At 42.6% G+C, this 20,364-nt stretch overlaps 1 protein-coding gene across 2 annotated transcripts in view; it reads right to left on the bottom strand.

The window, feature by feature from the left end:
- Positions 1-19,238, bottom strand: part of klhdc3 (kelch domain containing 3) — a 30,081-nt gene extending 10,843 nt beyond the window's left edge. The window contains exons 1-8 of one of the 2 annotated variants that reach the window (XM_071535941.1): positions 19,183-19,238; positions 17,014-17,259; positions 14,796-14,972; positions 14,444-14,559; positions 14,285-14,356; positions 12,061-12,274; positions 11,266-11,352; positions 9,602-9,710 (exon numbers count right to left, since the gene is read on the bottom strand). In XM_071535941.1, the coding sequence (XP_071392042.1) occupies positions 9,602-9,710; positions 11,266-11,352; positions 12,061-12,274; positions 14,285-14,356; positions 14,444-14,559; positions 14,796-14,972; positions 17,014-17,167 (929 nt within the window). In that variant the 5' untranslated portion in view covers positions 17,168-17,259; positions 19,183-19,238. Of the gene's footprint in view, positions 1-9,601; positions 9,711-11,265; positions 11,353-12,060; positions 12,275-14,284; positions 14,357-14,443; positions 14,560-14,795; positions 14,973-17,013; positions 17,305-19,182 lie in introns of both variants that reach the window. The other variant, XM_071535942.1, reaches the window with a different exon arrangement.
- Positions 19,239-20,364: the final 1,126 nt, after the last annotated feature.

Here is a 20,364-nt window from a genome sequence, read left to right as displayed (position 1 = left end):
TTTACTCTCTCGGTGGTATAACGCTGTCTTATTATGCCGGAGACCTTTGTTTTCACACTCCAACAGAGAGAACAGCTTCACTCGTAGGAGAAGAGCAACACACAATCTACACATCGATGCATGCCCACGTTTGGGTCGACAAGAGTATGATCCACAATATGAACTTTGTTTACCTCGTATAACTTACTTTTTACATCTCATATGTATAGTGGATTGCACATTGCCTATGCTCATTACGCAAAGCCTCTTAAACTGCCAAGTGAGGCAGTCCAGTTTGTGAAAAGAGCAAAATCAAATTCTTACAAGCTGCATTAGCAACATGAAGAGTCTGTCTCGGTAACGGAAGCAATGAAAGGTAGCCTCCCTATCTAGAGAGCACACTGCAGTAGCTGTCATTAACTACTGTGCAAACTCACATGGAGAGAGGGCATAGGCCTTGGATGCTGACGCGTGAAAGGGTGCAGATAAGAGGATGCTTTAACAGGAGCAACAGGAGAGAAGAGGATGGCATCCGCTGGGACAAGTCTTTCTCGCATGCTCATCGACAGTGTTAACCTGGGTGTGAAATTCAGCAGAACGTTAGCGAAGGGTCATGCTTTACCGGTCGCCACGAAAAGGAAGAGATTGAAGAGAATCATGGAGGTAGGCAAGGAGCAAGAGGGGGGGAGTCTGTTAGGGTGGCAGTGTAGTTGGAAGCGGGAAAGTCACGGGGGGCGACTTTATGTGGCGTCCTGGTGTTTGATGGGTCGCTTTGTTACTCGATCAGCAAAGTATCATTATGTGTGAAAGTGCTCCTCCTCCTAAAACAGCAGTGGTTCCCAGTCTGAAAGAGGCCTGAGCGATGCCCCTCCCCCGCTAGAAAAACACTGGTTGCTGTTTCAAACAACACTCAATAAGGGTGTCTAATCAGCCCCTCCAATTGCCGGTCTTCTCCGGCAATGTGCTGCCTGTTCCACCTCATCTTCCAAACCTGGGTCTCCAAAACCTCAGAAGAAAGAGCTGAACTACAGCCCTAAAACTAAATGAGGGAACACCAAAGAGCCTGGGAACACTCTAATTTGTCTTAAGTGTCCAGGAATTTAAGCGCCCACAAATTCTGTAAATGACTCTCAGAAACAGCAACAATGCAAATTAGGTGGCGAGAAAAAGGCGACACCTCTGGTTTCTAAAGAGAAACATTGGTGTTGATGATATAGCCGAAGCCCGTCCTGTCCTGGACGAGCCTTCTGTGGCTTCACTGGCCATATCCTCATTCTTGGAGTGATGTGATCTGCATCCTTTTCCTTTCTCCACTTCCTATTGAACTTTGGTCCTTCAGAACCCTCTAGCTCAAAGGAACTCATCACGCACTACAACTTCCTGCAGGGCACCTTATCAGGACAGCCAGATGTGCAACAAATATTTTCTCAGTAGCACTTAAAAAATTGAGTGCAAATAAATGAAAATGCTAGGAATAGGTAAAATGATTATGTTGCGACAAATAGGTAACTAAAAAGCAATTTAGGCTAGCAAAGTCTGTCTTCTTTCAAATCACTTCTCAAGACACACTTCTACAGATTGACCTTCATGTAATCGTTTTATCCTGTTTTGAAATCCTGTGTTTTTATCCTGCGCTATTATTATTGTCTGTCTTTTGTATTACTGTCTGTCTTCTGTACTGTCTTACTTCTGTCTGTTGTACTATACTCTTATTTTCTGTAAAGCACTTTGTAAACTCTGTTTTTAAAAAGGTGCTATACAAATAAACTTTATTATTATTATTAGTAAATTACTAAGAGATTGCGGATAATTAAAAGCCAATAGGTGAAGCACTGTATGTTGAAGTAGATGAAAACATACAGTATATGACAGTATGAGAGAGGGAGAGAGTCTTAAATACAAAGCAATACCATTTTCTTTACATCAAAAGGCCTACAGTATATGAACGCTATCCAAGAGTTTACTAAGCTGATCAGAGTTAACGGTTTTGGAATACTTTATACAGAGCAGGTTTGAGCTAAACTTGCAACTTTTAAACAAATGCCATTGGTTTGGTCATTACAGGTCCATGCATTCCCATCCATTTCTTCAGCCTTAATCTCCGCTGTCTCACCTAGTCTCAACTAGCTATCTGTGCCCCCTCCTGGGCAGAGGCTGGGCAGTGGATTAAGACCTGTAGCAGAGCAGACTTAAGCCCCATGCAGAGGGTGAGACACTAACTACAGCTGGCTCCCAGAGACGCCTGGCTTCAGATTAGATGGAGGAGATGGCAGTCGCTAGTGGAGTATGCATCTCAAATTGCGACTCCGTGGACAAAATGCAGTCAGACCTGGTGATGGTATCGGGAAAAAAAACTGGCTCTGCAAATCTCAGCAAACACAAATTAGTACATTTTATCAAGACAGGCTGTTATCTAGCCAGCTGCCGACAAAAAAAGAGGAATTGGTCAATAAATTGTGTTTCGGGGCCTTGACCACAGCTGGATAATACAGGGAAAGCCAAAAGTGCTTGTCAACCACTGCCCTATGGCAGGCGGCATTATTCTGAAAAAATAAGTCACTTTCTCAACAGCCCCACTGTTCTGCTGCAGCTCTTAAGACAAACGTCAAGGTCAGTCACCTCACAGGAAATGTTCACAAAAGACCATTTTGCCTATTTTAGCTTTCAGACCATCGCTTTCATACACAACTGGTCTGGGTTATGCACTGCACCTTACATCAGAACAGCACAATGGTGAATTATTCCGTTCTGAAGCCAAGGTAATGTCATTTTATTAGACTTTCTTGACATCCTGCTCTTTAGTGTCACATCGTAACTTTTCCTCTAGTATTAGTTGAATCATTCTCTTTGGGTCACAGAAGCTTTGTACTCTTTCTCTAAAAGCCTACTTGCCTAGCACTGTTGTTGTGTAAACATGAACTGCTGATTGTGAAAAGCATCGCTCTACATTCTATCTGTTACATCAGTTCGCTGGCGTGTTTTCCTCATCATGTTTGCTTATCTTCATAGTCTGGCGTTGCTCTGGGGCAAGGGGGCTAAAACCACCAAAAAAGTATTTTGGTTGTGGTGATAGAGGTAAATCAAATAGTAAACGTACTAATGTCTGGACATGTCAATTAACACAGTCAACAGCACCACAAAGCGTCACCTATTGAGGCTGTTTATTTGAGCTGCTGTGTAACACTCACCCCCATGACACCTAAATGTATACAGCCTGTTAGTGGGTTAAGGAGGGTTAAGATGCAGATGAAATACTATCAGGAGCTTGTCTTTGAAGAGTAAATCACAGTGTTTCTGCGCTGCCCCGAGGTCTTGTCCCGCCACGTGCGTGATGCCCCATATCCTGTTAGGGTCACCTCCACTGTTTGACAGGTTATATCTCAGGCGCACTAAACACACACACAGACAAATAATAAAGGAAACTTCTGCAGCCTAGCCTCTGACACTGAAGGGCAAATGACAACACGTGTGCGGCATCAAAATCTAGGCTGGGTTGATAGGCATGTTTCCATGGAGCCAAGTTCCACTGTGCCAGATCTTTACACATCATGGGCCGCAGTAAGCACAACTAGTGCATCTGATATTTAGGATCAAGGATTGACACAATTTAGGATAGAGTGCCGCGGTTTTTAAGTATTGACAGGCAGGAAAATACAGTGTTTTAGAATGAGTTCTGCCTAGGCTCTGAGTTGTGTTTAGTCTAACCTTTGAACTGCCAGGTTAAACAGCGATAATAAGCCATGCTTTAACCAGCTGGACTACCATAACATCAGCCCTACCAGCCATTGATAAGGTGCGAAATGGTCTAGTAGGTGATATGGAGGCACCAGTGCTTGTGACCTTGCTGATCCACTAAACAACCCCTAGACTCCATAACAGACCTCTGGCTCAACCTCAGCGGCTTGCTGTTGACTGGTGAAATTTCATGCCGATTAAATATCACGGTGAGATTTTGGTGGATTACACAAGAGGTTTTGGGCTGGGGTGTTTTGGCTACCAGTGAGATTACCTCCTATGTGGTCCCCCTCTAGCTCAGAGGGTATGGCAGCCCCCAACTCTCTCTACCTAAAAAATGCACGCTCCTCCACTACCCCTTTTCCATGGGGATAGGAAAGAGACATCTGCCAAATTAGATCAGTTTGAATACTAGCTTGAAATGGAACTTGAATAGAGCCCGATATCAACCTACATATATTCAGCATTTTCTACCAAGACCGGCTCAGCAAGATCCTAAACCATGTTAATGAGTCAGATATAAAGAAAGATAAAGAAAGAAATCCCATAAGCGAAGCATAAATTTATCTGCATCTAATGTTAGGAATGTCGTCAATAAGCATTCCATCTTCACTAAATGTACCAAGCAGCTCTACGTATTGCCAAATGGGACGCAAGTGTGATGGCTGGCAGGGCAAAGCAAGCATGTGCGTGTGTATGTGCACCACACTGACGTCAGCTTGACAGGAGGAGCTGTGAGTCATGTGAATACACCCAAACGCATGCAAACACACACAAATGACACACTAAAAACGGAGAGAGGAAGACAGAATGGGGCTGAGTGTGTTTGAAGAGTAGAAGCCAGTGAGAAATCTCAGCAGTGACCTACAATGACTTCTAGGATGTGACTGGGATCTGAGATGGACTTATTTACTCTGCACCAACCAGCTAGATAAAATTAAAGCTGCAACTGAAATCATGAACCAAGGGAACTGAATCACGGCCATTTCATGGTATTTTAAAGGCTTTAAAAACCTCAACATAATACCCTCCTGGTAAGGACTCAAAAAAATCAATTCCACAGCACACAAGTTCTGAGAAAATAATCAAATTTAGATGTTGGCTGGAGCTGTGGGTTCGACTTAAAAAAAGTTTACTCAATATTTCTTGTTGAAAAAAACATTAACACACATTGATTAACAGTATTCTAGTTTCTTGTTTTTGCTGGCTCTTTTTATCCAAAGAACCTTACAGTACCATATGTGCATGCAATTCTAGAGGGTGGCCTGAACAGGGATCAAAACACCTAACCCTGGCATTGTTAATGCTACGGTCTACCCACTGAGCTACAGGACCACACTGTCCTCGCACTACCACCAAGCTCATCATCCAGTGCCTGAGCTCTTAGGGATGGAGATGATCATTCTGTTTCCCACGTAATGGGATTACATAAGGGCCACAGACCTCACCTTGGCCTGCCTAGGCATAATGATGACATCAAAGGGACTCATTCATCGCTTAAGGCCACATTGGCATGGTTAGGCCTAAACAGACAGCCACGGATCCCCCCCCTGTTCACAGTGAAAGACAATTAAAACCCCCTTTGAAGAACACTCACTATCAGCAGCCCATGGTAAGGTGATGAAGGGCTTAAGGCACAAAATGACAATTCTGCAGAAGGCTGTGATATGTTTTATATCTTAATATTCATCAAAAACCAGTTAAGTGAGCCTTCGATCACAGGAGTTGAGTACAAAGATAATTTGAATCTATCATCTTTAGAGTTCTCAGAGCAGCACAAATACCTGTAATGGAAAAAATACATACTCTAAATCTGGTGATGGAATGAATAAACCTGATCAAGGCCAAGTAGTTCAAGGGCCAGTGCCAGATTCCCGTTCACAGATTCCAAGCTGTCTGCTCTCAGCATGCCAATCTGTCACGTTCTTGTTCACATCCTGCTCCTCAGAGGATGCCCTGTTCCCAACCTTACACTGCTTCCTGATTTAGCCCAACCTGGGCTTGTCGTAAGCAATTATACACAGACTGCGATGAATGCCAACAATGACAACATGTACTCAGTGGGACATCCATAATCTAAGTGGCACTGTCTTCATGGGTGATTCAGCCTCAGCAGTGCTCAATCCCCTGATGGCAGAATATTAAAGACAACTAGTCCTTGGTAGGTAAGAAAAAAAGTTGGGTGAGTCCAGGGCCCGGGCCAGTCGATGCTTGTGTGCGTAGGTGAAGGTCAGTGCAGGTGGAGTCAGTCATGCACGGGTCGTCCTTCGTGGGGCAGTGAGCAGGTCTCAGTAAATGAGTGTAGCAGAGGCGCCGAGGGTATATCGAATTGCGCTCCGTGAGAAAGAACGCTCCCCGAGGTCATAAATCAGAGATGGGGCAGAATTTCGCGCCTCTCTGCAACTCAGCAGGCCTGTTTACACTGGCGTAAGTGGCACTCAATAGACTGCCACTAACGCCCAGTCTGTCATTCACACACACACACACACACACACACACACACACACACACACACACACACACACACACACACACACACACACACACACACACACACACACACACACACACACACACACACACACACACACACACACACACACACACACACACACACACACACACACACACACCTCCTTTACCCTCAGAGGAATGCATGTGTGTACCAACAAACACATACATACACTTGATAGGTAAACTGCACTAAATCACTGTATAATTGCAACCAATTAAACAGCAACAAACTAGTGAAATACAATGTAAACAATAACATTAAGGCTCATTCAATCTAAAACCAAGTATAGCCGACTGCTGAACACTTGAGGAGTTGCAATTATAACCTAATGCTATGCCTACACCAATGCAAACACGCACGTGTGCCTCCCTCTTACTTGCTCACGTCTTATTTTATTTGCATATGGTTTTAATTAGGTGTCTTCAGTCTACATTGTTGCTGCTGATGTTCATATTAGCAGTGAGTTTAGCTTTAAGACACCTTCACCTCAATGTTAAGTCCAGTCCAAAGTGTAACCCCTTTGAACACAGAGGGCTCTTGGACTTAATAGTTTTATTGTGCTTCACTAAAGCAATAAATTATTCCTCAACAAATTCCTGCAGGTAAAGTAAATATCATAAACTGGGAATAAATATCAACGAAGGGGATCTGTTTTGGATCAATGTGAAAGGCCAACCTTCCCAGGAAAACAAGAGGGGGACCATAAATTTGAACACCATTTCCTAGGCAGACTCACCAAAATGAAGAGCCCGGCAAAGAATACAAGCAAGGTGTCCAGCAAGTAATTCATGATGGCCTGTGCAAGCATTTGTCAGTTTCATTGAGACAGATGCAAAACAGTTTTTAGCCCTGTTAATTGCCCTTAAGTTGTTAAGTCATGCAAAAATAAACACAGGAGACACTGCATCAATTGGCTATGAAGGTACTAAGATAGCAAGGCCTCACCACTGTAATGAAAAGATACCAGTAAAGTAAAAAAAGAGTTTTGACCTGTATCAGTGCAAACCATAACAGAAATTAAACACAAAATGAAGCCACATAGGAAACCTTTCAAAGCACACATTCACTTTCCTGTGTCCAAATAGGAGAATGCACAAGTAAACAAATTAGTGTGATAACAAGGTGCTTGGTGTGTGTTTGTGTGTCTCAGTATGTGTGTGTGCACGTGCTTATGGGAGTTCCTGTGTGTAAGAGGCTTACGTGTGCTCATGTAAACAACAACAGTCCAGTGCTGGTCAACAGAACCTGTGTGGCCAACTTGCTCAGAGCCTGTAGGGATCATGCCCTAATTTGTACAGTTACGGGAAACGTCTTGACACAGACACAGAGTAACAGAAACACTGGTCAAGAAAATCCCCCAATTTCCAAATAGCACTTAAACAAACCAGTATACCAACCCCCTCCTCATCAAATCACGCCTAATAAACCCAACATGAATGTCAAAAAGAATCAATTTAGAATATATTTATGTAGGTGTGTATGAATGATTGTGCACGGGATGCACACGCTCTTAATTTCAAAGATTTAAGAGCCCAGGAAAGACATTTGTGATAAAAATTAGAGAATGTCCATCCTCACTTTAAATGTTCACTTGCCCATGTGCTCCTTTTAAAAGTTTTCTAATATGAATAATATGCATTTGTGCCTATATGTGAACATCATAAGGTAGAGAAATTGTCTTGGCCAATGTTCCCTTTAAAACCTGGCCTGAGCCGCTTAGACAGGATGTGCAGCTCATTGGGACCCTGAGATGTTGTGTGGTGTTCGATTTCTTCCTCTGCTCAGCCAGCACCCGCCATCAATCCACTGAGCCCAATGACACTCCCTAGCCCTATCTGCTCAGAACAGGAAATCATGACTCCCGAAAGGCAATCCTGGACTAATCCCGGCGAGAAACCTAACAACGCATAACAATCTTCAGGAATAAGCTTCGCCTTTAGCTCTCCATCTCTATAAACAAATCTGTCTCTCCTTCCCCAATACAATACCAATAATTGACTCTTGACAGCTACTTAAGAGCAGCAGAATTTATGTTATGTTATCTCTTAAGATTTGAATGTTAAAAGTGGCATTTTTCATCCATCTACAGAGGAGTGTAAGAGCGGATTTCAATTTGAAATATCCATAAAAATTACTATTCATTTTCTATTACATTAGTGTTATTTTTCTATTGATTAATATTCATTATATGCACCCTCACAGTAAAAAAGGTACATTTTAAAAAAACAATGCTGCATAATGGATTAGGCATGACTGATGCTACTTCAGGAGAAATCATTAGGGTACCAATGCAGAACAACTCCAGCTGAGCTGAAGAGTTCTTGTGTATTACAGTATGTTGCTCCCTGTGCTGTAGTGGGCAGTGGAGCGGTAGAAGACTAATCCAGCAAGGGCCGGGGGCCTCCAGGTCTTCGGGCTAGTAGACGTACTGGGGCTAAGAGGACTCTTATCCACAGCCTCCCGATCCCCACTATCAGGTTATCCCAGTGGGGTTCGGCTGATAACACAGCCTCGCTGATAACAGTAGCCCAGGTCTCGGACCACTCTGGACCATGCTAACGCTGTTGGCTACCTCATTACTCTACCGGCTACTGGTCTATCAGGAGACTGTCACCAGGCCAATGGCACCTTACTAGCTACTAACCCCCCGCAGCACTACTGTCTTACAGCCAACAAGGGGATCATCACAGACTGCCGTCTACAGGAGCCGGAGTCTCCCATCGGCATGTTGAAAGGAAGGGTCAGTCTTTTCTCCATATACTGCTAAACTACACAGGATGTTGTTCGTCTTCTGAGCCTGTGCTTCATACAGACACCGCTATTATGACCACAATCAAAAGATAAGACTTTTAAGGGTCTGCAAAAAAAAGGGTGGCAACATTTCCTCACTCTACCTCTTAATCTAGGTACTGTGCAAATAGTTTTTCTTTTTTCTTGGGGAGAAGCAATAGAGATTCCATCCTAGAGCCATCATTTTGGGATGCATATTAAATGGTTATATTTTATAAAATATCCTAAAAGACAATGTTCTGTTTTCAAGGATCAGGCTCCTACACCTATACCAAAGGTTGTAATTCTCATTGACAATAAAAAAAAAAAAAAAAAAAGTCATACTGCCCATAAATAGACCCCCGGTTGGCTGGGATCGAATCCCACCAGATACTTCCCTCCTGTGTCTCCCCTACTCTGTGTCCAACGCTGCCTTCAAACTGACCCAATAAAAGCAAAAATGCACCTTTTGCTCCAGAAACAGGACAAACATCATGTAGATACAGATTGATGATATAATTTTTTATATCATTTTTACTTGAGGTATAGAGAAAAATGCCATTTCAAGTGGTGATATTTTGTTCGCACACTACTCTGCCTCACCTGGTTCCTCCAAAGAGGATGATGCGATCTCCAACCATGCAGCAGCACTGTCTTCTCCGTGGACACGGACCTTTCCCCTTCGGTTCTACCTTCTTCCAGGAGAAGGCTTCTGTAGTGTGTACACCCAAGACAAACGATGTAGAGATAATAATGAGCATTCACACATATAGACAAACTCAAATCTGTTTAGTCACCAAAAAATATTCAGAAAAAAAGAGGACAAAACTAGACCACAGCAAGTGTATATGTTGAACTGCCAATGTTGTAGGCACTAAATCGACAATTCTCTTTTTTCCGTGGTTAAAAATCAAAACTATGTGCATGTAACCAGATGTTTCATAGTATCTTACTTTAGTTAGAGTCTATTTAATCAGATTAATTTGATAGCCGCTCCCCCACAGTGCAACTTTTGATCAAGGTGGGCTACATTGCCGCAGCTACACAAATCCTCAGCCAGTTAACGTTACATAAACCTGCTTGTGCTCTCCATTGTGCTTGCAGTTCATTCGGCTTCCCTCTATATTTAGCCACAAACACAAGACCCAGGGATAGGGGAATGAAAAGAGGGAGTGTTGCAGGCAAGAAAATAGAAGAGATGCTTTTTTTTTTCTTCTTACACAAAACTTTGTACTTCAGAAATAGAAAAAACACCCTCTCCTCTTCTCTGTTGGAGTGCAATATGAATGACGATGCTGAAGCTCTTTCAGTCGTTCCATATAAGGATGAACCGTGTAGCTCCACACTCTCAGAGCCAACGGCATCATTACATCTCTATAGCAACAAGCCATTCAGTCTTTGTTGGGCTATTAAGAGTGCAACAGGGTTAGTGCTGCCATCTAGTGGACAGCAAAATGCAGGTTTGAATGGTTGACGGTAAATGTCAGGTTCAACCAGTACAAACCTCTTCAACTGGATAGAAAAGGTCTTACCTAGTACTTCATCCATAAAAACCCTTTGATAAGCTAGAAACTGGACAAGGCAGAGATCAGTCGAGCTAAGCTTAAGTGTTATGCTGCGACATAATGTGCCTCACATGTGTTTGAACACCATTGTGCATGATAGGTGGTGCAACATGCAGCACTTTGAGTGTTCTATAGTAGCATGGCAACAAACATCATGGAAACAGGCGGGAGGTGGGAGAAAATAGGGCACGGTCCTAGTTAATTGCTGACAGCTAATGCAGTGGACTTCAACCGAGAGCTAGGCAAATATAAAATCAAAAATAATCATTAGTTCCAGCCCTAGCAAAGAGAGACTCTAGAGATAGTAACACTGTCAGTTTTTTATCTGTGCCCTTCTGGCAAATGAGACGGGGCATCTGCATTTCATACTCTGCATAACTAATAGGGAGCAGCCAACCACTATCACGAGACTGACAGTGATGCAAAGAGGGAGGAGAGGAGAGGATTGTCTGCATGACTCTCTCCAGAAGAATGAAGAGGAAATTGGGTCAGGACGAGCCAGCGCTGCCAGTGCTGCCAGTGCTACATTTCCTCCACAGAGGTAAACACAGTCATGACGACAGCTGGGCCAAAAACAAAATTATGATACATGGACCAAGGAAACACAACCAGGAAAGACACAATTAACAGCAATGCCATGCTGCTTTACTGCTACATAACCACTCTGCCAAACCTGACTGGACTGAGTAAATGGTAAATCACCTGGATTGAATTTCCAGAGATCGTTGAAGTGCCGGTCCAGACGGGCGTTGTAGCCTCCAAATATGTACAGCTCTCCATTGTAGGCAACTTGAAACAGAAGGGAAAACAAAAACATGAAATCATTTCTATGGTCTATCATGAAGATCAATGACATTTTCAGCATAGTAAATGGAATCAACTAAACCAACTGAATTGGCTTGTTTTAATCAGAAAATGTGGGCAAAAAAGCCCACATTGTAGAATGAATGACACCATTTATACTCCCACTACCCAAAAAATAACAGGAACTGGCAGCCACTTGCTGGCAATCTGTGAATACCACTGGCTTTCAGAATGTACACAAACAAACCATGTTTGAGAATGAAATGGGAAAAGGTCATACTGGGAATTAAAGCAGTTGTTTGTATACAATTGCATCATTAAAGTAAGAAAGCTGGAAAATTATAGTCCACAAAGTTTTCCTTCTTATAAATAGATTATTGCAGTCTACTCGAAATAAGATAACTGTACGCCAGTTTAACGACAAGTGCCAGACCACTAAGCAGCTTATTCAGAATTCAAAAATGTATTAAATGTATGAGATTAATATATGCTCACAATCACTTGTGTGTACTAGTGTATGTGTGTGCCTGTGTTCATCAGCTGACCCCCTCCACACCCCCCCGCACACACCCACACCCATCACACACTCCTCCTCCATAGGCCCAGAAGTGACCCAAAATAACTCCCACTCCCCACAGCTACAAAACATTCTACAGGAAATGTTGTGTGTGTGTGTGTGTGTATATATCTCACAGGCCGAATGACTCCTGCGTCCCTCTGGCAGTGGCTGTGCTGATGGGGTGCTCAGCCAGCAGTTGGTCTCTGTATCAAACACTTTGATCTTGTTGCAGTAGATCTCGTTGTTGGAGTGGAAGGGACCAAAGCGGTCTGCTCGCCCCCCAAATACAAACATCTTTGTCCCGATGATGGTGGCTGAGTGGAAATCTCTCCAACGTGCCGGCGTGCCCTATAAAGAGAAGATCAGCACAGGATGCTTTGACTGACACACTTCAACAGGGCTGCAACTAACTGTAAATGTCGATCAGTGTTTCCCAAAGCCCAAGATGACGTCCTCAAATGTCTTGTTTTGTCCACAACCCAAAGATATTCAGTTTACTGTCATAGAGGAGTAAAGAAACCAGAAAATATTCACATTTAAGAAGCTGGAATCAGAGAATTTTGACTTATTTTTCTTAAAAAATTACTCAAACCGATTAATCGATTATCAAAATAGTGGGCGATTAATTTAATAGTTGACAACTAATCGATTAATCGTTGCAGCTCTACACTTCAACACAGAATTTCAGCTGAGAGACAGGACGTAAACCATAGCAATGACAGTGTATTTAGTTTGTACATTGACTGCCTTGTTCCATAGCCTGAACTTCACCCCATAAAACCACTGCTGCATTTAATAACCATGTTTTCAAACTTCTTAGGTTCTCCGATCACCAAAATGTTTATGCACTGGCAATCACAAGGCTTCATACTCAGCAACTTCAGATAAACAGTGCCACCTAGTGGAGCCAGTTATCCAACACAAGAGCACACATCAAAGCTGAATACCTGGGACAGCATTGAAAGCATCGGAACAACAACAAACTATCCAAACTATTTGCGTTTGGGTTACCACCAATTATTCAAAAATAATACACAGTAACAAGATACTGGATAGAATTTGGTGAGGATTTTTCAAATTTCTGAAGAATAATGTTGCCAACATGTACTGGCCTTGGGTACTAGGGAAGCATGAATAAAGAGCAAATATACAACAGTGAAATGAGATCCATTTTGAGTGAATGAAAGCGTGCCTCACAAAGGCAAGCCTCTAGCCCTTTTGCATTTAGCTGGCCTATAGCCATGACAAAGCCTTTTTCACATGCCTCCAGTTCCAGAATGTGTTGCCATTGTTCTCCTGGGATTTTACTTAGGAAAGCAGGCTCTTTAACTGGAGTTATAAATGATACAGGGATAGAAATAGAACATTTTGTACAGCAGTCATGCAGCCAAAATGATGCAAATAATGTTAACACTTCATTATCCAAAAGCCAAGAGACAGCAAAATGCATCAATAATGACCAACCTGATGAAAGTGAAATGTTTAACGTTACTAAACTAGATATAGGACAAATAAAACCCCAAAGGACTGCTAGGCTTAGAGAAAATTTGGAAAAGTACATTAACAACAGTAAAGTTGTACTCAAAACAAACTCAACTCTGCACCGACTCTCACATAATCTCCACTGCTATTCAGAAACTGACTAACAGGTTTTGAGTAAAGAGCACAGCAGGTAGACCTGGTTTTGCAGAAGGAATGTGAGTCTAAGAACATGCAAAACAAAACAAAAAAACATAACGGGGTATAAGCTAGTCACATGGAGAGCTAAATCCTTACAACAGCCAACCCTCTGTAATCTGCTTGATGACAAAATGTTATCAGTTATGAACTAGAACTAGGTACTGATGGAATGAGGATACCCTCTGTAGTTCTGCCAAAATCAATACTGAGAGAGCTATAATTTCCGGTCATGTCAGGTAAGTCTAAAGTATACTTTTAGGAGAGTTCATCATGGGAGCAAGCTTGCTGGACACATAAACAAATGACATTTCCCAAAAGGGTCGGGTGTATAATCCTCTGTGAGGCTTTTTGTACTTGGCTGTCTACCAGGGAGCTGCATTACTGGACAGTGCAGTGCCTTTGTATCCAGACAATCTGACCACTGGGCACTTCTGCAGCAGTACTGCCAACCCCAGTGATTGCCAATGGCTTGATGATTTCCAACACAGTGCTTTGATATGTAACTGAACACCTTGCCCCTCCATTCTATCTTTGTGGGGGTTTTTTCAGAGCTTTGTGTTCATTTATATTTGGACTTGAAGCTTCAACACAAGACAGACAATGGATAGATATTCACAGAGAAACTAAAAACAAACACATGGTTTTGTGAAGAATTAACAAGTGGTGGCTGTAACTCACTCTGGCATTAATTAAAGACCAGACCATGGTGGTGGTATCCAGCTTGTGGATGTCGTTGGAGAAGCAGTCAGCCTAAGGAAGAACAGCAGAACAGAGGAGTTCAATCATGTTTCAAAGCTCAGAGAGCAAGTCTCGAAGTGAAAAGCTGTGGAGACTCACCAGCTGCTCATATCCTCCAAAGATATACATGGCCTTTCCCAGGACACAGGCCGAGTGGCCGTCCCTCGCCCCTGGAACCGTCCCCGAAATCTTGGGTGTGAACCATCTGTGGGTGTCTATGGACCGCGAATAGTTTACATTAACTCATGGCATTCTTGCAAAGGGGCCTAAACTTATGTGCAATGGAAAAGTATCATGCATACAGGCAGGGGTTGCAGCTGCCAACACTGGAAACAGCTACCTCCTTCTTGCTAGAGCAGCCTGAATGTCAAACAGGTGCAACTTCACTTATAAATGGAATACAGCCCGAAACTATCACTTAGCAGTATGGGATAAAAGCACGTCTACTTACTGACATCGAAGGCATAAAGCACATTGCAGGCTCCCTCTGTGTCGTTACGCCCGCCCCAGATGTAGATGATATCTTCCAGCAGCACGGCTGTGTGGCCATAGCGCATGTACGGCACCTCGCGGGCGTGTTCCCGTCCTCCAGTCCTCACTGGGGGCAACTTCATCCAGCGCAGAGACACTGAGTTTCAAAACATTTGAAAAAGGTATATGAAATCAATACATCTTTGCGGACTACCTGGACTAACCATCCATAATAAAATATCTTCTGAGATTTTTTCTCTATGTGGCAATGAAAGCAATACCAGAAAAATATTGATCTTATTCAGGAGGTTGAAAGGTAAATTGATTTATTAACTTTTGCAATGTCTCCTAAGTCAGTATATACAGAACACAACATAATAAACAGAGTAAACATAATATAAGCGTTATATGTTTCACAAATGAAAACCTTTTAAAACCAGCATCATTTTGCCATTGGAAATGATGAGAAAAGATATTCACATAATATTTTTACTTGAGAAAAACTGGACAAATCCTTTATGTAAATAAAATCAAACAATAACTAGACCAGCACATGCTAATTGATTTAAAAAAAAAAAAAAAACATTGTATATATTCCATCAGTAAGTCCTCATCTTAAAAAAGTGTTTACATCACGTATTCAGACATGGAAACCTTATTTTTTGTATTTTTAAACTATATTTAAGATAGTTTAACTTGTTTCATGTTATATTCTTGAAACCAGTGAGCCTTTCCTAAAAACCTCAAAGCAGTAATAAAAGCTTTGTGGAACAATTACTTTTCTGGGAGATTAAGGAGGCAAGAGATTCAAGCTGGTAACTCGTATCAAAGGGCAGCAGTGACACTCATTAAGCTCTTATGGCTATTTGACATACATGCAATCATTTGAACCTATTATCAGATGTAAACTAGTGTGGTACATTTGAATGAAATCCAGACTGGTTATTTGAGTAGGAGAAAAACAAAATGCAAAGTCGGCATTAATCAAAACCACTTCCTGTAAACATCATCATCAAATAGATTACTTGGAACCTGAAAAACCATCATGTACAGCCTGGGGTCAAACATTTAATAAAGAAACTTCATAGGGAAAAATTAATTGGGAGAGATGAATTTCAGAGGCTGAGAAAAGCAGGGGAAGGAGAGTCTGAGAAAATAGGCAAGTAAAGAAATCAAAGGCACCTTAAAAGACATCAGACTCTGCTATAAAATGAACATCAAAGACAGGGGGCACAGAGCGAGTGACAAGATAAACATTGAGACAATAGCTCTGGATGGTCCCATTTCCATTTCAATCAACCGAAGGCATCGTCATCTAGGTACGGTTCCACTGTTTTTTTCATGGCAGGGCAGTAAGCAGGGAGGCTAAAGTTACTTAAGGAAGTTGTAAAACCCTAAATACAGGTGGCTGACCACACAGAGGAAAAAAAGGAAACAGGTCATGAGGAAGAAAACGGAGCAATCTTATATACTCAAGAGCAGTGTGATACCTACTTAAAGAAAACACCTGTGTGTGTTTGAGATGAATAAAGAAAAAAAAACTGAGAAATAAGAGAGAGGGAGCGAGATTTTAACAGCTGGCAATGGAAACCTTTAAGATGGGTTGTTGTTGTGGTGGTGGAGGTTTAACAGACATTGAGAATACTTCAGCTGGGTCGCGGTCTCCTATCCTTACTTCAGCATTTGAATAACAAACATTTTTCCTACGTCATGACAGACAAAACCTGAAAAGGACATTCAAAGAGAACGCCTTTTCACCTAAAGATGATTAATAATTTCCAAAAGAACAGACACACGTAGAGAATAATGTATGTGCCAGTTAAAACAAAAAACAGGTTTTATAAGAACATACACTGCTGTTGAATGCAATACACAGGGTGCCTGCTGTGGCCCTGATGTCGGTACATTTCCATGACCTAAAAATTGTTCCTTTCTGGTTTGTCAATGCTGTTTTTAAGTTAGGAAAAGCTGTAAAGGGACAGTCTGGTTAACACAACAGTTGGGCTTGCTGAAGAAAAACTGCTGAAAACCACCATCTAATGCAATGAATGTGTAAAAGAAGTTTTTAAAATTCCTTCCCCCAGAGAATTTCTCAATTTCCCTGACTCTCCCTTTCTGGAATACACCTCTCTAAATTCCATGATTTTCCAGAAATTCCATGACCAGTGGGAACCCCGGATACAGCATTCACGACTTACCTGTGTTGAAGACATGCACATCAATCTGACGGAGTGTCTCGTAGTCCTCGCCGGAGCAGTAGCCTCCAAAGGAGTACACCTTGTGCCCCACCGCCACAGCAGCATGGTTGACTCTCCGCGGCCCTCCTTCTAGGTGCACTGTCCAGCGCAACATTCCACGCGCAAGCACCTCCGTGACTGCAAGTCCTTAGACCATCACTCTGTCGCCTGCCTGGACCCCATCGAGTCAACAGTCACCATCAAGACCTGGGACCAGAGGGAGGAAAACAAGTGGAGTAGCAGAGGGTAAATCTGCATGGGAGAAAAGTGAGGGGCAGTTGTCTGGAACACAGAGGGGAACTATTTGTCCTCTTGCGCCAAGATCTGCTCAGCTCTGCCGCTGCTGACAGGTCCACAAACCCCCGTATTATCTAAGTAGGGAGAGTATTTTAAGAGGTGATTAGGCCTACACCTACCACTCTCTTTCTTCCTATTCACTCTTATCCCTGTCTCCTCCCCTTGCATTACAAAAGCTTTAAATATAGAAGCACATATATGCATGCAACCACTGCAAACACAAAGTGAGAAACGTTTAGGCAACACCCTATCATAAAAACAATGATTCAAATTTCACCACAAACAAGCTGCTGAGGTAATATCTTTTTGAACAACTGTTAACTCATATTAGGCTACTTAGATGTAAGGGAAGCTACAACTAGGAGAATGTGTGTATGGCTGCAACTTCTATTCTATGTGACAGAGGGCAAGATGGAGCTAGCATTCAGCTATCTCGCTATAGCAGTGTCCTGCAACCACAAGATAGTGGACACTCATGCAAAGAGAAAAATGTATGATAAAAAAATAGGAACTACATCAGCCAAGAAAGGTATCTACAAAAGGGCTTGTAATCCTTAGTTGCATGGCAGCTAGCATGTAAACAATTCCTCTAGAGACAGTCGCCAACTCTAAATAGCTAAATTTAAAGCTTTAATAGTGAATAGTCTGAGTAAAACAGGTTAACATCCACCATTATTGGGAAACATTAGCCACCTGTTTTGCAAACAAGCCCACAAATTCTAAAAAAAAAAAGTTGAAGCTGATGCTGGTTCTTGCTAAACCTCAAGCTGCCCTCCCTTATTCTGTGTCAGTGACTCACTGTCTCACTGACCTCCGACCTTCGGTTTGCTCTTAAAAATAAACTCTCAGAAGACCATTTAACATAGACATTTCTATTTCAAGCACACACATCTCTGTGGAGCACCACAGCCAAAGCTAGGCAATGGGAAAATACCAGTCTTTCCTTCATGAGACTCAATGTTTTGCTTTGTTTACCACTGTCATGGGTTTGGAGCATGTAAAAGCTGCCATGGTGAACTCAAGACTCCACTCAAAATGCATCTTTAGTCGCCACGTAAAGGCAACATTGTCTTATCTCTGCAGTAATCCAAACACCGATGTCCACTTGTTTTCCAGGCATATTGCAAGAACAATTTTCACAATTCTCCTCCCCTTGTTGATTTCTCGAAGTACAGAGGCATCTTTGTGAGAGCTGGGCTGGGGATCAGCTTCTACACCCTCTTTGACCATTAAACAGGATATTGCTGATATCAGATGACTGTCCATGGCATTGACAACTTGGAGAACACAGTGCCTTTGTACAAAATGCATGCAACAGACACACGGGGGTTGGGTTACAGAAATGATAACAGCATTGATGCATAGCTTATGGCTATTGCATAGGCCACTGATGCCCAGATCACTACACCGATAAAGCTAATCTAGACACAGTGACATTGAGCCGTAGCACGGCTACTCCAGTCTAGTTAACGCATCACACATTAGCTAGCCAATGCTAGCTATTACTAGCCAGGGATACGCCTGTGAGGGACAGCGACGAGCCAGGCTCAGAGCCATGGCTTTGGCAACATAAACTTGAACAACAATTGCTTTACAAAAACGGTAGTGTTATGTAGCTATCTAATGTTTCGTTAGCTAGCTAACTCTCCATCATGAGAAGCTGCATTGCTAGCTAAGCTAATCTTAAGGCGCTAACGTTAACTAACTAGCTAACGTCAACTGGATAAAAACGAGCAGCCACATTTAACATTACCTATTCTCAACCTTGTCATAGTTACAAATTGGTGGGCTGACGTTAACTGTCAAAAATATAGGCAGAGTAACAAACTTTACCTTTAGCTCGAGTCGGTGGTTGTTAACTAAGGTTTGGGTAGTTAGACAGGCGATGCTGCTATCCACTCCCAGCCGTGGCCCGACCCTCGTGACGTAGGGAAGGGAGCGGACAGCTAGCGCCCCCCGCTGGCAAAATCCCCCAAATCCCCACTATTTTTGTGAGAATTTGCTGTATAGACTTTATCGAAACAATAGTTTTGAATAGTGAAACTATAACCTACAGCAATGTCCATTGCAGTAAAAGTTTGTACATTTGTTTCTATTTGGACATTGTTATATGAGAGGGGGAATCCATTGGCATGTTTGACCTAGTGATTCTGTAGTATAACTTAATATCAGATTCATGGAGAAGTCAACAGAACCAGCAGCAGGAACGTCATTCCCAGTTGTTTACGGTTGTAGCCATGTGAGTCTCTCTCTCTCTCTCTCTCTCTCTCTCTCTCTCTCTCTCCTCTCTCGCTCTCTCTCTAACATAATTGCAGCAGCAGATGGCGCTGTCATACACGTTTTGGATTGCTCATGAGGACAAAAGTCTGTCAGATCTAAATGTTTGACAACTTCTGGGCTGGGTCCATATCATCAAGTGTTAGAATAGAAAGTGCTTTGACATACATAGCCAAGCATTATTGCTAAGGAAACATGACCAGATGATCAAACTGGTCTCAGATCAGCAACACACCAGGATAGGCCTACTTCATGGATACCCCCCCTTGCTGCCACACCCACTTTTTCAAATGTGACAGCGGTGGCAACTCCACCACAGGGAGGTCAGAGGTCAGTTACAGAACAGCCTCTCAGGAGCTGGTAGGGAGTCACTGTCTTGCTAACTTGAGCAGGGTGAATGTTGACTGACAGGAGGCTTGAACCCAGGCCACTCTCTTTAACCACTAGGCAAGGTTGTTACTCTCAGTTTAACTGTTAACTGTTCAAGAGGAGCAGACCCGGGATCAATACTACAAGACTGTGATTGTATTGGCAAGCTCCCAGGTATGAATTTGTGTTTGATACATTGAAACCTCCCTCCTCTTGCAACCACTACCTCCAGGCCAATGCTGTAAATAAATAAGAATGTGCTCTTGGGCAACTTGCTTGGTTAACAAAGGTTTGGAGAATAAAAGAACCCTGATCTGAGGTTCATATGGGCATGGTTGGCCTAATCTTAGCTGAACTCCAGGTGATGTG

The sequence above is a fragment of the Centroberyx affinis genome, unplaced genomic scaffold, assembly GCF_046629955.1.
Source record: "Centroberyx affinis isolate AG114_WGS23_722 - 3 ecotype Tasmania unplaced genomic scaffold, CSIRO-AGI_Caff_v1 ptg002799l_1, whole genome shotgun sequence".
In the NCBI taxonomy this organism is placed as follows: domain Eukaryota; kingdom Metazoa; phylum Chordata; class Actinopteri; order Beryciformes; family Berycidae; genus Centroberyx; species Centroberyx affinis.
This window is presented reverse-complemented; position numbering and strand designations above follow the sequence as displayed.